At 39.7% G+C, this 17652-nt stretch overlaps 1 protein-coding gene across 8 annotated transcripts in view; it reads left to right on the top strand.

Annotated features, from left to right (window-relative positions):
• The window catches only part of LRRC7 (leucine rich repeat containing 7), a 492235-nt gene that overhangs the window by 285291 nt on the left and 189292 nt on the right, over positions 1-17652 (top strand). Inside the window, exon 8 of one of the 8 annotated variants that reach the window (XM_038541688.1) lies at positions 4893-7220. The exons of the other annotated variants lie outside the window; for them this stretch is intronic. Coding sequence (XP_038397616.1) covers positions 4893-4899 — 7 coding nt within the window. The 3' untranslated portion in view covers positions 4900-7220. Of the gene's footprint in view, positions 1-4892; positions 7221-17652 lie in introns of those variants that run through there. 8 annotated transcript variants of the gene reach the window in all.

Genomic DNA, 17652 nt, shown 5'->3' with positions numbered 1-17652 from the left:
GGCTTGTTATGTTGAGATTCTATCGCATGTACTTGAACAACTGTTAGAGAAGCATATGCAGGGCCGTATATTCATTCGCTAGGGCTACCATGACAACGCACTACAGATGGAGTGTATTAAACAGCAGAAATTTATTTTCTCATGATTCTAAAAGCCAGCAGCCCAAAATCAAAGTTTTAGCACAATTGGTTTATTTCGAGGTCTCACGCCTTGATTTGTGGATAGCTGTCTTGTCCCCGTGTCTTCACATGGTCTTTCTTCCCTCTGTGAATCTATATCCTAATCACCTCTTCTTATACAGACACAAGTTATATTGGGTGAAGGTCCACCGTAGTGACCTCATTTTAACTTATCTTTTTAAAGACTTTATTTCCAAATACAGTCACATTCTGGAGTACTGGAGATTAAGAATTCAACATATGAATTTTGGAGGGCGAGGGAGACTATTCACCTCATAAGGAGGTGAGGTGATTAAATTTCCTTTGGTAACCAGGTGAAATATGGATTTCAGGAAGAGGGAATGGATTAATAGACTATTATAATAATACAGGCAAGAAATCACCATGTTCTGCAGACTAATGAGTATAAATCAGTGAAGGAAAATGAATGTTTTAAAAAAATAATCCAGAGAGAGCAGCTGCTTTGAAGAGGAAACAATGAATTCAATTTGGGAAGATTCAATTCTATACCTAGCATACCATTAAATATAGGAATCTGAAGCTCAAAGAAAGTCGGGCTGAAAGTCTAGATTTGGGCATCATTAGTAGGTATGTCATGGGGGCAGATCCTTGCACTTTGAGTGCTGAGAGCAATGGACTAAACCAACGAGACGTTAACGCACGTGATGAAGCAGAAGGGCGCCTTGTGTAGAGTTTAAGGAAGAGCTTTGATGAAGGGAATAATCAATAGGCAAAGGAAGCAGAGAGACCCTAAAGAAGATAAAGACTGAGAAACATTAGTTGGATTTGGAATCAGAAAGATTTTTGGACGCCGATACCCAACAATTCCTTGAACTTTTATATGCCAGGCTCCGGGTAAAGAGCTGTAAAGCATCCGTTATGTTTCCTCTTGAGTTTCATTCAGTAAACTGAGATAAGTGTCACTATGTCTGTTTTATGGATTTTTTAAAAAAAATGATGACTCAAGAAAAGTCAGAGAACCAGCGTAAGGTCAGCAGACAGCGGCAGATGCGGGAGTCAGTTCTAGATTGCTTTCTATGTCACCGAAACTGGCGTGCCTGACTACTAGCAATACTAACAAGAGAAAGGCAGTTTCATTCCATGGGAGGGGTGAGAAATCTAGAGAGCAGTGGGTTGGTGACTGAATGTTTGGTAAGCAAATAAGAAGAGGAGAAAGGAGGACATGGACCAACAACTCGTCTTGTTCTCCAATGTTAAGTACATTGCCTGGCACAAAGTAGCTGCTCAGTAAATTTTAGTTCAGTGACCAAGAAGTAAATGTTAACCTGAGCTGGGCATAAGGCGTGTATTTTACGGGTAGGAAAGGAGGTAGCAGGGTTGTAGATTGCACATGGCCCAAGAGGAGAGAGAACCGCAATGAAGAGGAAAAGAGAAGAAAACGTGAGAAGCCAGATCCTTCCTAGAAAAGGTTGATAGATCTGGGATCAAGTGGACAAGTAAGAATTTGACCTAAATAGGTGAAGAAATGTATTTTTAGGTTGAACAAAAAGAATGGGGTATAGAAATAAATGTATAAAGACACATGATAAATTGCTTCATATTCCAACAATTCTGTCCAGATTAAGTTCCCCTGTAGAAGAATAGTTCATCATTTCTAAGTTATTTGCTTTAAAGTTCTAATACATTGACACATGCATTTCCCTGTGCCTGGAATGTCTTCTTTTTCACTGTATGCTAATATCCTATTGAAAAACTAAAGACTCAGATCATAGATTATCTCTTCAAATTGTTTCTTGAATTCCCCAAACAGAATCTTGTGGTGCCCATTTGTAACCTGTAATGCATGCCTCCTGGAGGGATTTGGAGGCGATAGCTAAAACACCCTTCCACTTATTTATTAAACTTTTTTTGAAATAGTTTAGCATATTGATAAAATATTTTGAAATATTATAAGGTATATTTTAGAGCAGAGGAGTCTCAAATTTGATTTAGCTTGCACACAGTTGCATTTTTTGTGGTTCAACCTTTTATATACAAATAACATACAGTTTAAATTTTCTTATTCATCAAATGACTACATTTTATAGTAAAAGCATATTCTTTATTCCTTGAATTTTAGTAAGCTTATGCTGCAGATGACACACAGATTTGGGAAATGTATTCAATGTATTTAAAGAACAAAATGTTACTTGCCATTATGAAGATGTCTCTATTGATCACCTTTGATGTTCAAAAAAAATGATTTGTACTTGTGGCCTATCTTCAAAAGCAAATTGTATGCTGTAATACTTTACGCTTTCAGGTGGTGTTGAATTTTGGCTGGTTGAGAATACTGACTGCTATATCACTATTCATTCTTGAGTAATCTATACGTCCAATGAGAAGGTTAAATGATAAGGCAGAGAGATCTGAGACAAAACACTTAAGGTTTATTGCTCTGAGTCTGACAGCTATCCAGTTGCATATTTCAAATTATCCAAGAAAAATACACAAAGTGCACAATTATATTCAACTTGAACTTGAGCTACTTAGTATTATCTACATCTAATTTTATATAAAATATAATACTTTTGTAATATTTGCACATGCTGTTATTTTACTCGTGACACTAAAGTTAAGAATATGGACTTAATAAATATACATCAGGAAAGTTAAGACAGTGATGTGAAATAGCTATGTTAATTTGGGAATAAACACCTATTTTAAATGGCTACTTAATATTATACCAAAAAATAAATAAATGAAACTAAAATTTTAGCAAAATCTATGCGATGAACTATCCTGACAAAGAATCTGTATATGTGTTGCCTGTCAATTAAACACGCAAATAGGTAATTTTTATTCGAATATCTTATGTGCGTTCCTAATCTACCTATTGTAAGCCTGGAATTGTTCAGCTTTTAAAGCATTTGCCAAGTTCTTCTAATATAATTAATAATTATATGGTTTTGAGGACTCTATTTCTTGCCTTCTATGAAAATGCTTTAAGATTAACGTGCACTAATTTCAGTTGTATGCAAAAATATTGTAAAAATATATTTTTTAATTGAAAATATAGAAGTCTCTTTAGATGGAGCAAAGAGAAATTTCTATTGTAGCTAAGGTATTCAATTATCATTAAATATTGTGTATAATCATAATTGCATTTATCAGAGAAGCCATAATTTACTTTGTTTTTAAGTATATCCAATCTTTAGATCATTATATGTTAGTAAAGCATTTAATTAATTTGAAAAAATGTAGTACATCAAAAATTGTAAATAAAATATGTGTAAGTCATTAAGTGAATTGTGATTAGTGGCTTTTCTGGAAAAACATGGAGAGCAAAATTAAAATAGAGTAATAGTATGATTAATTGACTCAGGATGGCTCCTGTTGAAGTAGTATGTTCAATAAGAATCTGTCATTATAATTTGTGATCGTCTGTCCCTTTACAGTATATCATATAGAATAGACTCAGGTGCACAAGCTGTATAAATGACTGTCATAAAAATGTCATTTTTTAAATATAAAAGATGGTTACTTTACTGATTTAATTAAAAATAGCCATAATATATTAGTTTGTGCTACTGCTGTGTTTCCAGAGATGGTAAATATTTTGCAAATTATTTTGTTTTAATATATGCATTTATCATTTTGCATTCAAGTCAATGTTTTCTTTCAAAATATGCTTCCAGATAGAAATTACATATATTTTTCTTAAAACATAAAAATGCTGGGAAACGCTGCTGTTTAAATATTTAATGTAAAAATGGGAGGAATGATTATTTTTTACTACTCAAAACATTCTTTCGATCAAAATTCTTTTTATCAAATAGAGTCTTCTACAGCATGTCCTCTTCCATATGTATCTATCACTGGTTTCTTTCACTGATATTTTCTCATATAAGAGCTTTTTTCAAACACTATACAGATTAAGCTGAATTAGTCCATGTATTATGGAACTGATATATTTGAGGAAAAAAATTTATATTACAGAAGACATTCATAAAGTCTGAGGATGCCTGAGTAGCTCAGTCAGTTGAGCATCTGTTGGTTTTGGCTCAGGTCGTGATCTGGGGGTCATGGGATGGAGCCTTGCAAGGGCGCCCGCTGAGCAGGGATTCTGAGGATGCTCTCTCTCTGCCCTTCTCCCTTTGTCCCGTCCCCCTGCTCGCTGTCTCTCTCTGTGTGTCTCTGTCCTGTGTCTCTCTCTGTGGGATGAATGGATTAATCTTTACAAAAAAAAAAAAAAGTAAAGTTTATTATTTTCAAAGAGAGAAAAGGATGCTGAAATTCAGCTTAAAATACTGATGGATGCATTCCTACTCTGCTCTTAATAGCATGCATCAATAATGCTTGTTAGTGTAGAGAGTTCATCTAAATGAGCAGAAATAACCCTGGAAATGAAAGTTGAAGCAGGTTGGTTTTTTTGGTCTTGTTTTGATTTCGTTTTTGTTTTGAGAAAATAATCACTCCACGATTTTCATGTGAATGTTTTCTTTCTCCTCTCAGGAAGTGTGCATGTTTTTAATCACCTGGTCCAATTCCACCCCGTTTACTTCTGTCTTTATCTTATCTAAGATCCTTCCTAATCCTAGAGCTGTACCTCCTTACAGAAATCTTGCTTAAAACCTATTTCTATGGAATTGCATTAAAACAAACGAACATTCCAACTTCCCTGTACTGTAGACCAATTGGTAATTATTTTAGTCACCGTCTGCATTAGGAGTTCCATCTTTTGGGCATTGAAATTGATTTTTCTCATCTTAGCATCTGAAGATCCTGAGTGTGCCCCTTGCCCAATCGCCTGAGACTATACAGTGAGTGACACCTACAGCAGAGGATGTGGAGGCAGCGCCTTTTCGGGCACCAGAAATGGCAGCATCAGGAGCATCAGCACGAGTAGACTTTGTAGAGGTAGTTCTCCCAAACTATATTATTGAAACCAAACATTTTTGGTGTCCCACCTGCTGATGGGGGCTGCCTTACTACTCCCTAGATTTATGCAAAATGTTTGGTCTTTGTTAAAAATTTAACAATGGCTTTTCCAACTAATACAAAGAAACCTGATTTTTTTTTTTTTACAAGTGTGTTCAGTTGCCTTGAATTTCAATGACTACAAAGTTTTATCGGTCTCCGAAAAACATTATCACCCATATTTTTTATCAAATTTATTTCATTATTTGTAATATAAAGCTGCTGTCGCATATAATTTTTGTGTAAGTATTTTTGAATAGATCAGAACAATTCATCATCTTAGTAGTCAGCCTAATGCAGTAAATAGGAAAATTTCTCTAGTCAGTTATATTCTTCAGAGACCGAGTATGGTTGCCCAGTTTTGGTGCCGTGCTTCCTAAAAAATGTTCCATCGTGAACTTATTTTGCAAAGTGGAAGATTATTCCCAGATAGCCCCAAGTCAAAATATGAAAAGCTAGTGATTGATTGGTTTCGGCATTCTTTCATTTTATGTAACTTAATGTGGAACAGTTAATTTTCTAACTATAAAACATTGTTGTTAATTAACCACATTGGCTTGATCTGTACAGTTCAATGACTTATAGCATTCCAATTTGCATGCAAAATGAGTCTTTGTAATGATGTTTTTGCAGAATAAGTAACAATCGACATAATGGGTACATCTACTTTTAACTCTTTAAACATATGACTTAGAAGTAGGATATGTTTCATACTGAAATTTTGAAGTTTGAAATCAGATTGCAGAGGGCTTCATCTTGGTGCAGTTCGACATAGTCATCCTTCACCCCCCATCTTGATTTGTTTGTTGGAACAAAACAAGATCTACAGAATTTATACTCGTTCTATTGTAACTGTTGCTTGGTTAAATATAATTAGAAAGTTCTTTTCTTAAAAACATCTGAGCAGGGTACACTGAGCTTAATAGCTCTTCCTTTTTTTTTTGTTTTGTTTTGTTTTTATCCCATTTCATGACTTAGGAAATTACAAACTGCCATTTTTTTGGCAAACCTACACCACAGAGTTGAAATGCACTCTTCTGAAGATTTGTATTCTTGTTTTGATGTATTTTAACCATGCAAAATATATGAGATAATAAAATGATGTCCTAAAATGCATAGCCCTTTGTAAAAAACACATATACATATGAAAGTATGTTGGGGGGTTTTTTAGTTAAAATGGTGTGAATGCTGATTTTTTTTTCATGAGTGCTTACGAAAATCTGTGTGTAAAGATTCATACATCTACTTTAACTGTACAACATTGCTTGTAGCTGTGTGCTTTATGTTAACTGACTTCTGTCATTCTTACATAGACTGCCTGTATCTCTAGATAGATACAGATATAGATGAAAGTTCTGTTCTCAGAACAGCAAGGTAAATCTCTGACTCTGCTTAAAGTAAATTGTGCTATTCCAGTGTAGGTTTATGATATGCCCTTAACCATGTCCTTCAAATACCTTTTTAGAGATTGTTTAAAACATTCTGCAAGGAAGTAGCTTTAATGATTAAAGAAATACTGCTGTTCTGCCTCTGTTGTGTTCCAAGGGGAAAACCGGACTTGCTGTTGCTAAAATTTTCAAGTCTTACGGAGCTGCAGTTAAAGTCTGCAGCAATGTGCAGTAGTTCTGTTGGAGAATCATTTTGTTGGCATCATCTCACTGCAGTAAGCCATGTTGAGTTTCTGGTCTTATGATAATTACAACTGAAAGCTTGTATTTGTAGGATAAAGGGAACTTTCCTTAATGAGAAAAAAAATTGACAAGTAACTTGAATTTCAACTGTTGTCAAAACTGGAATGGTTTAAGACTGTATCAGCAGAAGTGATCACCGAAGTAAAAATGTAAACTAATACCACGGAATACGATACTTGATGCATTTTTGCCCACTGTTAGTGCTGTGCATCACTGTTAACGTCCCGACTCATTTAAATGACTACAGATTCATGCACAATGTTTACGTCACTCTAATCTTACCCTGAGAAGACTCACACATACCAACGTAACAATATTAAATGTGTTCGTTTTATAGTTAGATCATTTTTAGCCTCCAGATGTGTATCTTTAAACTAGATAAAACGTTAAAAGGACAAAATGTGTTTGTATGCATTTGGAGTTATTGAAATAACGATTTCCTCTTGTGCTGTCATTTAAAAATATATTGATTATAAACTCATGATAGTGGGATTTGCACGTTACACCAGAATTTGACTAAATGTGCTTAGTAATAAACAAAAACTAAAACAAGATTAAAAAATACCTCTTAAGAAGAAGCCAGCACAATATATGCTTGTCCATTCTCCAGGATTCAGTATACAACAGAGCTCTTTCCTCCCTGTTGGGATACGTGACACTCTCAGGCATCTGGACCACCATGTGAGCAACAACGCTGACTTGCCCTTCAACATCTTATTGACATCTCCTGAAGTTCAGTTTTTGTGCCTCTTAGGAATGCCTCAGAAAGCAGGATGCATCTTCCGATTCTCCTGCGAGTTCATGAAGAATTTCAGATACTCGCCCATCCCTGTGTTTCTATTCCTATCAAATGTTACTAAGATTTCTACCATTTTGTATTTTCTTTTGAACCATGTCTACTTTTTTTAGAGCGAAATGAGCAGATCTAAATTTTGTCACAAAAATATGGCTGTCCTATCAATTTTTAGTCAAAAACGAAATGCAAAGAAGTCCCATTAGGTATTGTAAGTGTTATTTTACGTTGTTTGCTTCTGCCACCAGCACTCAACATAAAGTTGAGTGGATAAAGACAGTTGATGTTTATTTACTGGCATAAAAAGCAAATATTAGTGGGGTGAAATTACAGCAAAGGGTTGTTGTTACAGTAAAAAATAGGTTCAGAACAGAAGAGGGTTAGAATAGCCTGAGGATGTACAGATTACACAGTTGTTCAAAATCTCATTGAAGTAAAAAATGTGTCAAACCAATAATGGCCTTCCCTTCCTCCCACACACAAAGTGCTTTGATTTCAGATTATGATACATATGGATATGACACTCGAAACCAAACTCTTAGTCACCTCTCTGCTTGGGTAAATTTTGGAGAGAATACAGATTTTTGATTCAGTCCAGTTCAGTTAACATTTATTGAGGACCTACTTTGTGCCACAGCCTTGCAACTGAGGTGCCAGATACAGTAAACCCCCTTCTGTTAGGCCGATCGTAGTCTGCTAAGGGGTGTAGACAAGTCCTATGCATTATATACAATTTGGCATATTACATGGGATTATAGAAATGTGATGAATGAACAGAAAGAGTGCAAAGAACACTTACCCTATTGGTAAAATTTAGGTAAGAATTGCAAAGGAGATGAAGGCTAAGGATTCTTTTGGACAAGAAATTGTCTTTTAACCAGTGCAGGGTAGGAAAAGGAGCATTACTTCAAGAGGAACATATCACAAGGCATTAAATGTGCAAGGAGTACGCCTGGGGAAGGAGTAGCCATCGGTGGATAGAGGAGATAATCATGGAAAGGACTGTATGCCGTGGTTAGACTTCATTTTGCAGACAGTGATGATGTTTTAATGAAAGAGATTTAAGTGGAGAAATGGTAATGTAGATTTGTGAGTAATGGGATAAAATTTAAGGAATTCACAGGTAGCTGCCCCTATACGGAAGCAAAGGAAAAAATCCACTCAGTAGATTCCTTTGGGTTTTTTTTACACATTTATTGAGGTGTATATTGCATAACATAATACTCATCTTAAGTGTACAATTCAATAATTTTTAGCAAATTTGTAGTTTTGTGATCACCACCACACTATAACATTTTGTGTTTGTTGAACATTTCCATCACCCCCCACCAAAAATTCCTTGTGCTCATTTGCAGTGCATCCTCATTTTGATATCAGTTCCCACAGCAGCCCCAAGCAACCACTAATCTCCTTACTGTCTTTATAAATTCCCTTCTCTGAACACTTCCTGTCAGTGGAATCACATATGTGGTCTATTGTGTCTGGCGTCTTTCACTCAGCATAATGTTTTTGCGGTTTCCACCAGATTGTTATGAGACCAACAGAACAGAACAGTATTTCACTCCCAAAGAGACTGTGAACTCTGGGTAAACAAGACGTCTAAGAAGGAGGTCCTGTGAGCCTGGCCATTGTGTGCAGGGTACGAGGGATGGAGGGACCAAGGTGGTGAGGACAGAATGGCAGGGGAAGACGGTTCAGTCAGGGAAGAAGAATTAGAAATGCATGGGGATATGAAAGTAGAAGGAAACATGTCAAGATATCTTAATGAAATTTGCTGAAGACTAAATCTATTTCCTCCCTGTCTTCACGGTTTGTACTAGGTATTTGTAGACACTAAATATTTGTCAATAGGACTTTTGTGGTTACCATCTATAGATATCACAAGCCTTGTTAGCTTTTTTTTTTTAAGATTTTATTTATTTATTCATGAGAAACACAGAGAGAGAGAGAGAGAGAGAGAGGCAGAGACCCAGGCAGAGGGAGAAGCAGGCTCCACGCAGGGGGCCTGATGCAGGACCCGATCCCAAGACACTGGGGTCATGCCCTGAGCTCAAGGCAGATACTCAACCACTGAGCCTCCCAGGCACCCCCCCTTGTTAGCTTTTTGAGTTAAAATCACTTCTCTGAAGAATGCAGGACCTTAGAGAAAGCCAAGGAATCGTGACAGGCTGACATCTGCAGTTTAAGTATAAAAGCTCAAAAGTGAACCTGGAACGAGCTGTATTTTCCTTGGAAAACCACTTGGGACAATGTGATCATTGCACTGAGATTAGAACTGCAGGTTTTTAGAGAATTGCATGATTGGTTTAGGAATTCCTGTTCAGTTGGGGAAACACGTAGGTGGCATTATGAGGACACTCAAGTAAGATAAGGCTTCTGGCACATTCTCTGGGCCTACTTTCAGGCTTTACCTCACTAGCTGAAAAGTGTGGCCCTGCTGATCTGGCTGTGCTATAGGTGAAGATAAAGCAAGTTTTGGAGTTACTTATATGGACAATGACCTGCTAAAAAATAAAATAAAATAAAAAATCACAGGAGTATAGTGCAGCCAATGGAATAAAGAGACAGAGTGCTGGCTGGAATATGCACCAGGGAGGACAAGCTCAGAAACAAAGAAGTAACTCAGTGTGAGAGCCTGACGGAATCTCCAGGTTTAATGGCATGACTGGCTTCGAGCCAAGAAGCAAGTGAACTAAGCAAGGTTGGAATCTCAGAACAAAGCAACCAAGACAGGTTTCCAGAGGGCCTACCCAGAAAACACCCCCTTCCTGGAAATCCCACCTCTATGCTCTAGAGGCAGAAGCAGTCCCTCCATGCCCCACCGTTGGAGGGACTTTGTGGTACACTGAGGCCTCTGGGGGTGAAGAGCAACTTCTAAGCTCTGGCCAGAGACCCTCTGGAGCCATCCCGGGGTAAGGAATGGAACTGGATCCCTAAGCCCCAGAGTTAGGATCTCCCAGCTGAGCCCAGGGTGGATGAGACCTATCTAGAACCCGAAATGTTGGTGTTTGTTTGCTTCTTTTAGAGCAACAAGGAGCATCCACCAGCACAAAACTCAAACTCTGGTCTTGAGAAGAGATCAACTACTAATATTAACATACTTAAATCCTAAATAACTAATATTCCTTTGTGAAATGACCAGAGGTGTTGGCCAAATATTTGCAGCCTCTGGGGTTGGGGAGAGAAAGAGATGCATCCAAGTGCATTGGGATAAGATGGACATCTTTATATTTTTCTTCCACTTTGGCCACTTAGCTTCTCCCTCTACCTCTGTTTTCTGAAAGGAGAAAACACAACAGTCCCACTGAAAGATTCTTTCAAGGAAAAATTATCGGAGGAGGAGAATCATAGTCTGCTGTGGGCTTTGTATGGAAGCTAGAGGGGAGTGACAGGACACATCAGAGGCACACTCTGTGGGACCTTATCCAGCACTTCTTCCTGGATGTGAGGCCTACACTTCTCTCCTTCCATCCTCCGTATTCCACCTAGACTTTAATTATTTACTTATGTACTTTCCTTCTTTATTTTCTAATTGTAGGTTTCTTGAGGACAGGGTTGGTGTTTTATTAGTCCCCCCAGGGTAGCTAGCATACTGGCTTTGCCAATGGTGTGTATAGCTAAGAAAGAATGAAAAGAAAGATAGAAAGGAAGTACCACCTACTGAAAGAGAGAGAGAGAGAGAGAGAGAGAGAGAGGAAATAAGATTACTTCTGTTAGGGAGGAGGAGAGGACAGATTTGAGAACATTGGGTCTAGGCCTTAAAAGGAAAGTTACATTTCAACTACTTGGGGGGGAAGCAGTGGCGACCAGTCAGAGGAAATGACGGATGTAGAAGTGTCCAAGGGTGTATTAATGGAATCAGGAAAGCTCTGATTTTTCTGATGGTTGAAATAAGTCAAAGGAACAGTGGAGTGTAAAGGTAGACTGAGGAACTCGGATCTGACTAGTTGGCAAGCTAGTCAAGGATCCTTAACTACGTGAGTAACAAGAAAGAGTTGGTGTTCATGGCAGGAGTTAAAAACTTAAGAGAAAATGCATGTTAGTGCAACGTCCTAATAAATAAAGCAATTGATGTATTTAAACACAGTACGACACTTATTTTTAAATCTCTTCTAAGCATCTGGCACTCGGATAGACCTGCAGATGCGTGAAGTCATATGCATTACAACTCAGACTTCGTCTTCCCTTCTAATAAAACGTTAATCCAGACAAAACTGATTTAGCCTACAAGTGGCCTTGTGTTCGTTGATAATGAAGGGACGCTAATGTGGACTGGTGGATATGCAAGACTGTCTACCCACAAACACGGTTTCATTAAATCTTGTAACAACTGTGTAAGGTCTGTGTTCCCACTGTTTTAACCAATGGGAAAACTGATATCCCTGCATCCAAACCCTGCATCCAAAGCCACTTCTCCCTCTGGTGCTCCATCATGTACCATCCTCACCGTTTGCCCACAGATTATAATTTGCTTAAATTATATTTTTAGCCATCTCGGATTATTTATGCTGATGTTGCTCATTTGACTGGTATACCTCCACCGCCCTTGATTAGAAATCAAGTTGTATTAATACTTCTAGTAGATTAGAGGTATTCATCACACATGACAAGAATTGCTTGTCCTCTTCAGATGTATGTCAGGGTACCTTCTGTGTTCTGGAATCATAAATTAACCTTCTGTCCTCAGAATGACACGTTGAGGAGGTGGTCAGTGAGTTTCATAAGGTTAGAAGAGTATCAGATTATGTGTAATAATGTAAGATGCTCATCGTATCTTTGCTTGATGGCTCAGTGTCCATAACTGTCCATTTTATCTTTTCAAACTTTTAAAATGAGAGTGGTTTCTTATTTTTCATTTCCTAAGATGTAAGATTGTAAAGGTAACAATACCTCATACAGCTGACGCGCATTACATTTTTCAAGGCCTACTAAAAAAAATGCTTTTAAGAATATGTTTTTCTGACCTGCACATTAGCCTGGTAAGGAAGGCATAAAAAAATATTTCCCTTTTAGTTAATAGGAACTGTAATGTTATTTACTACCATATAAATAATATCCTTTGTGCCACAGGCAATGTGCTGATTTTCGGGTCAGCTTATACTATTTATTGATACATATTAATTCTATATTATGTTTCTCCTTGAGGATGAATTTTTAGAGTCATAATTTTTATTGTAAGTTCATGCTTCACGGAAGGATTTCACACAAACTGATGGAACTTTGAAATATAAATTGTTTTGTATGGTAATTACCATAAAAGACAGTTAAGCAGTCCAGGATGTTTCTATACAGTAATTACCGAATAATGTGCCTTCAGTATTCCTTGATTTAATGAGTACAGAAACTGTAGCTTCTCATGTCAAGGCGTTGCTATTCTATAAAAATTTTAAATCGACTTTTTAATACAAAGTTTCTCATACTTGAAAATCAAATCCTTATTTTCTATGACGCAGATAATCAGTATGCATTTTGCAATTTAGGGGAAAAAAATGGAGAGAAACTGGATAACATTTTAGGGAAAAGGCGGAAGAACATCATTGTCATCAGGCCGCTGTGGATTAACAGGCTTATGTGGGCATCTCTAATTATAAAGGAAGACTGGGGGGAAAAGAGGATTTAAAAAGGGCAGTCAATGTGGACCCCGTAATTCTAACAGAAGTGCAAAATGGTCCATGCAGTCCACACCGAGCTTCGGGGACAGGGTGAGAAATCAGTGTGTTTAACATTAGCAACAGAAAAGCCAGTGAAAGAGTGAGGATTGGAATCAGGGAAAACTTGCCCAGCGTTTGTGGAGCACTCAGAACGCGGGGAGAACTATGCCACGTGTGGAGAATTTCAGGGATCTAGGCTGTCCCTTCAGGGAGTTCTTGATTCTCTGGAAGCGACACTCTAAGGCAAGGGAAAGGCCTGGGCACAAGCAGGTAGATGAGTGGGAAATGGATGAATCATAGAAAGTTCCAGCAGGGCCACTGGGGTGGGGGGGGTTGGTGGTATTAGCTTGAGCTTGTCAGAGAGGGCCTTGGAGACGCAGAAGGGAGCCTGGCTGATGAGGGCTTCGGACAGTGGTGCATGAGTCATGTCAGTAGAGAAGATAAGCCCAGTTTGGGGAACGTTGCCAGGCTCTGGCCATTTAGTGTCCCCTGAGACAGACCCCAGGATCCTAACTGTCCTCGTGGCTGCTGACCTTCGTGGGGTCCCAAGTTCCTCACCTCTGCCAACACCTGCAGCCTTCCCATTAGCCCTTGGGAACAGGTGTCCTCATCGCCGTCACAAACGAGGAAACCGAGACAAGGTGACACCGTGCCCCGTGTCACGATGCGGGGAAGGGGAGGGCGAGCATCTGAACCTGGCAGCCCGACCCCGAAGCCGTGGCCCCGCCGAGGAGGATGCACCCAGATCCGGATGAAAGTTGTGAAGATGTGGGAGGATATATTTTTTCTAGAGATTTGAATACATATTGAATTCAGAAAGATGTTGCTGATACTTATCAGTAAAATACCCAGAAGTCCTTTTTTAAAAAAAGCTTTATTTAAATGTGATTGGCATCTGATAAACTGTGCATCCCTAGAGTGTACCCCAGGATAAGACCTAAAATATATACCCCGGTGAAAGCATCCCCGTGCTCGAGATAGAGAACACACCGATCATCCTTAAACGTTCCCGCAATCACTGCTCACCGACTCGCCACCCAAATACCATTCTGCTGTCTCTCACTACAGATGAGTTTGAATTTTCCAGAATGTTAAATAAATGCAATCATAAGAGTAGATAGATAGATATAGATATATAGACATAGATATAGATGATATAGATATAGATATATTTGGTCTGGCGTATTTCACTAAGCATAATTATTTTCTTTGTCCATGCTGTAATGTTTGTCAATTTTTATTCCTGAGTAGTATTCCATTGTGGAAATATACCAGTTTTTTTTTTTTACCTCATTATGGATAGTGTATGAGTTGTTTTCTTCCAGTTTTTTTTAACTATTACAAGTAGGCCACTATGAATATTCATGTCGCTGTAGAAATGTTTAGGAAAAGATGTTGGGCACAAGGGATATATAATATAGATTTTCATTTCTATAAAATACAACATGAGGCATAAACCAGTCTATGCTATCAGACACCGTGGTAGTGGTTCCCTTTTGGGAGGTGAGGTGGTGACTCGTGAAAGACCGGGTGCGTGAAGGGGCCTGCATTTGGACTCTGGAAGGTTTCGTTTCTTCATCCTGATATTAATTACGTGGGCAACAAGTCCAGCATACACAAATCTAGTGAGAATTATGCTCCTGCTATGTATTCTTTTATAGGTATCTTATACTTTGATTAAAAGGATAAAAGTGAGGCTAATGAAATGGTTTGGTTTGATCCAGAAGATTTTTCTATATGTTGTTTGGCACGTCTGGGTTTTTTGTTGTTGTTGTTGTTGTTGTTGTTTCATAGCTCTTCCTTCCAGTCCAGTTACATGCTCCTAGAGTATCCCTGTTCATCCTGTACCAGGACCTTTATACCTTTTACTGTGATAGCTTGTTTTACTGTGTGTCTTTCCGGTTACACTGTAAAGTTTCTGGGGAGAAAAAGACAATGTCCACCTTTCTCGTTTTTGTGTCCATAGTCTGGTGTGGTGCTTGGAACGCAGTAGATTTGCAGTGACTACCGGGATGAACGTGAGAACGGTTGCTTGGGCACCCGCCCCAAGCTTGGCGTCTGAGTCTTCATTATTCAGGCTCTACGAAGGCTTTGCTTCTCCTGTGGGCTACGAATTACTGACTTGAGTCTGATATTGAAGGTTTTTCCTCCTAACCTCAACTCTTTGTTTTCGCAGACATTTATCAAAATAATAATGACTTCTATTACTGAGTACTTGCTGCGTCTTCTGAACACGTTACATCTACCAACTTATTTAAGATGCACGACCCAACAATATGGTACTCACATTGTTTCCATTTCACAAACAGGGAAACTAAGGCACAGAAAAGATGAATATGTTGTCCAAGATCACAGGGCTCATGACTGATCCCAGTCTAACTCCCGAACTCATGCTTTTATTCAGTATAGACTTTTGTATTTATACATATTACTTTATGTCATTACCTTCCTCTGTCTTCTTCTGAATTTTGGCAAAATGTTAGCTCTTCAGAGTGGCTTTCTCTGGCCACTTTATTACACAATAGCAGCCTCCAAATGCTCTCAATCATTCTCCCCATGCTTTATTTCCTCATAGCACTTACCACCCCGTGATGTATTACGTTTTGTGCTTATTTCTTCCTTATTCATGTCCCCTCACTAAAACGGAAGCTCCATGAGGGCAGACACTTTACCTGTTTTACTTTCTGCTATATTCTTGCATCTTAGAATAAGGCCTAATATATTGTAGATACTTGATAAATATTTGTTGAATGAATGAGTAGATGCTTCGTAGAATCAAGCCGTGGTGCTACAGGGATGGCAAGGATTTTTTTTTTTAACCCTTTTAGCACAAGCACTTTCTGCTTAGAACAGAGACCAGAAAGGATCTCTTTTGGACAAAGGCATGGACACCGATACGCGTTCTATAGGGCACAACTGGAATTCTTAACTCAAGAGCATTTCTGGCCATTCCAGTGTCACGTGAATTTTAATTCTGGAAGCAGCTTTGTTCTGGCAAAGGGGAACCAAAGAGGGTTTTGATATGACATCACATGACTTGCATTTTAAAGCCATCTCTGCGCTTCTGTGTGGAGAGTGGGTTACGGAGGGCACAACGGATGACGCGGTGACCGTTGAGGGAGCCGTGGAAATAACCCCTGCGTGGAGAAAGCTGTGAGCTCGAGCTGTGGAGGGGCCTATAGAAAGGAGAAGAAATAGATTTTAGAGACAGAAGAATCCGTAGGGCTCGGTGAACGATCGGTCGTGGGTTTCTGCTTTCGATGGGATGGACCGCGGAGAGAGCGGAGGAGGCCTGGGCATGGGACGGGCTTGTGCTCAGTACGAGAAAGTGCGGATTCGTGGTGCGACCCGAGGATGCTGTGCGGGAGACGAGAAGCGGAGCGTGGAGCCGGGCTCGGGAGCCTGAGCGGCGGGAGGCCCCCGTAGTCCAGGCAGCAGCCGCCGAGTAGGCGCAGCGCACAGGCCGCCTGCAGGACCCACCTCCTTAGCGACACGGTGACCATCTCGGTGCGACTTCGGCCCGGGAAGGCTTCCACGAGAGGACATCGCAGACGTGGAGGACTCGGCCAGAAGACAGTAAGTGGAGCTCAGGAGGCAGGCCCGACCCCAGGTGCCGGCCCTGCTGCAGCTGCTGCTCCTGCTGCTGCTCCGACCGCTGTTTCCTCAGGTCCAGCAGCTTCCGTGCAGGAGCCCGCCGTCCGGCGTGTCTACCAGGTGCCCAAGTCGCCGATGCCAGGGAGCCTTGAAAGCCAGGCCTCAGGCTTCTGAGAAGGATTTTGATGAGCAGCCGGTGAAGACACCAAATATCCCCACAAACCAGCATTCGGTTTATTAGTTGCTACAGCAAGAGAGGCTGCAAACCATGGAGAACCACGGAGCGGGTCAGTGAGAGGGCGTTAGAAGGCCTCTGTAGGGATCTTGGAGAAGGTTCAAGAACACGGTCGTCTTCTCTGCATGGGGAAGGCTCTGAAGACGGGGCGTTTGGCCAGCGGAGATTTTAGTATCTTTCACCAGGAGACCAGGGCAAAGCAGGGTTGCCGGAGCTGCTGGTTGTCTTCCATTTGTTCTGTTCCATCACGACCACAAAGAGCCCTCAACTGAAGTTGCTATTTTATGAAATTAGTTGTGATCAGTGGGGAAATCCCAGGCCTAGTGGGTAGCAGCCCCGCTAGCCACCAGCTGTCAGCTGTCAGGGCTCCGTTTTCCTTGCTCAGTAGGTAAACTTTGCCTCCTACCAGGACTCCTCAAGCAGCAATTACCAAAACGCCAGATGCTGGGCTGCCAATTAAAAAATTACTCAAGCCTACAATTTCCAACTATTAGATATTGTATTAGGCAGCTTGGGTTGCCTTAACCAGAAACCACAGACGGGGTGGCTTAATTTATTTCTCATAGTTCTGGGAGCTGGGAGGTCCCAA

This window comes from Canis lupus, chromosome 6, assembly GCF_011100685.1.
Source record: "Canis lupus familiaris isolate Mischka breed German Shepherd chromosome 6, alternate assembly UU_Cfam_GSD_1.0, whole genome shotgun sequence".
In the NCBI taxonomy this organism is placed as follows: domain Eukaryota; kingdom Metazoa; phylum Chordata; class Mammalia; order Carnivora; family Canidae; genus Canis; species Canis lupus.
Note: the sequence above shows the minus strand (reverse complement) of the source record. Positions and strands in the feature narration are given on the sequence as shown.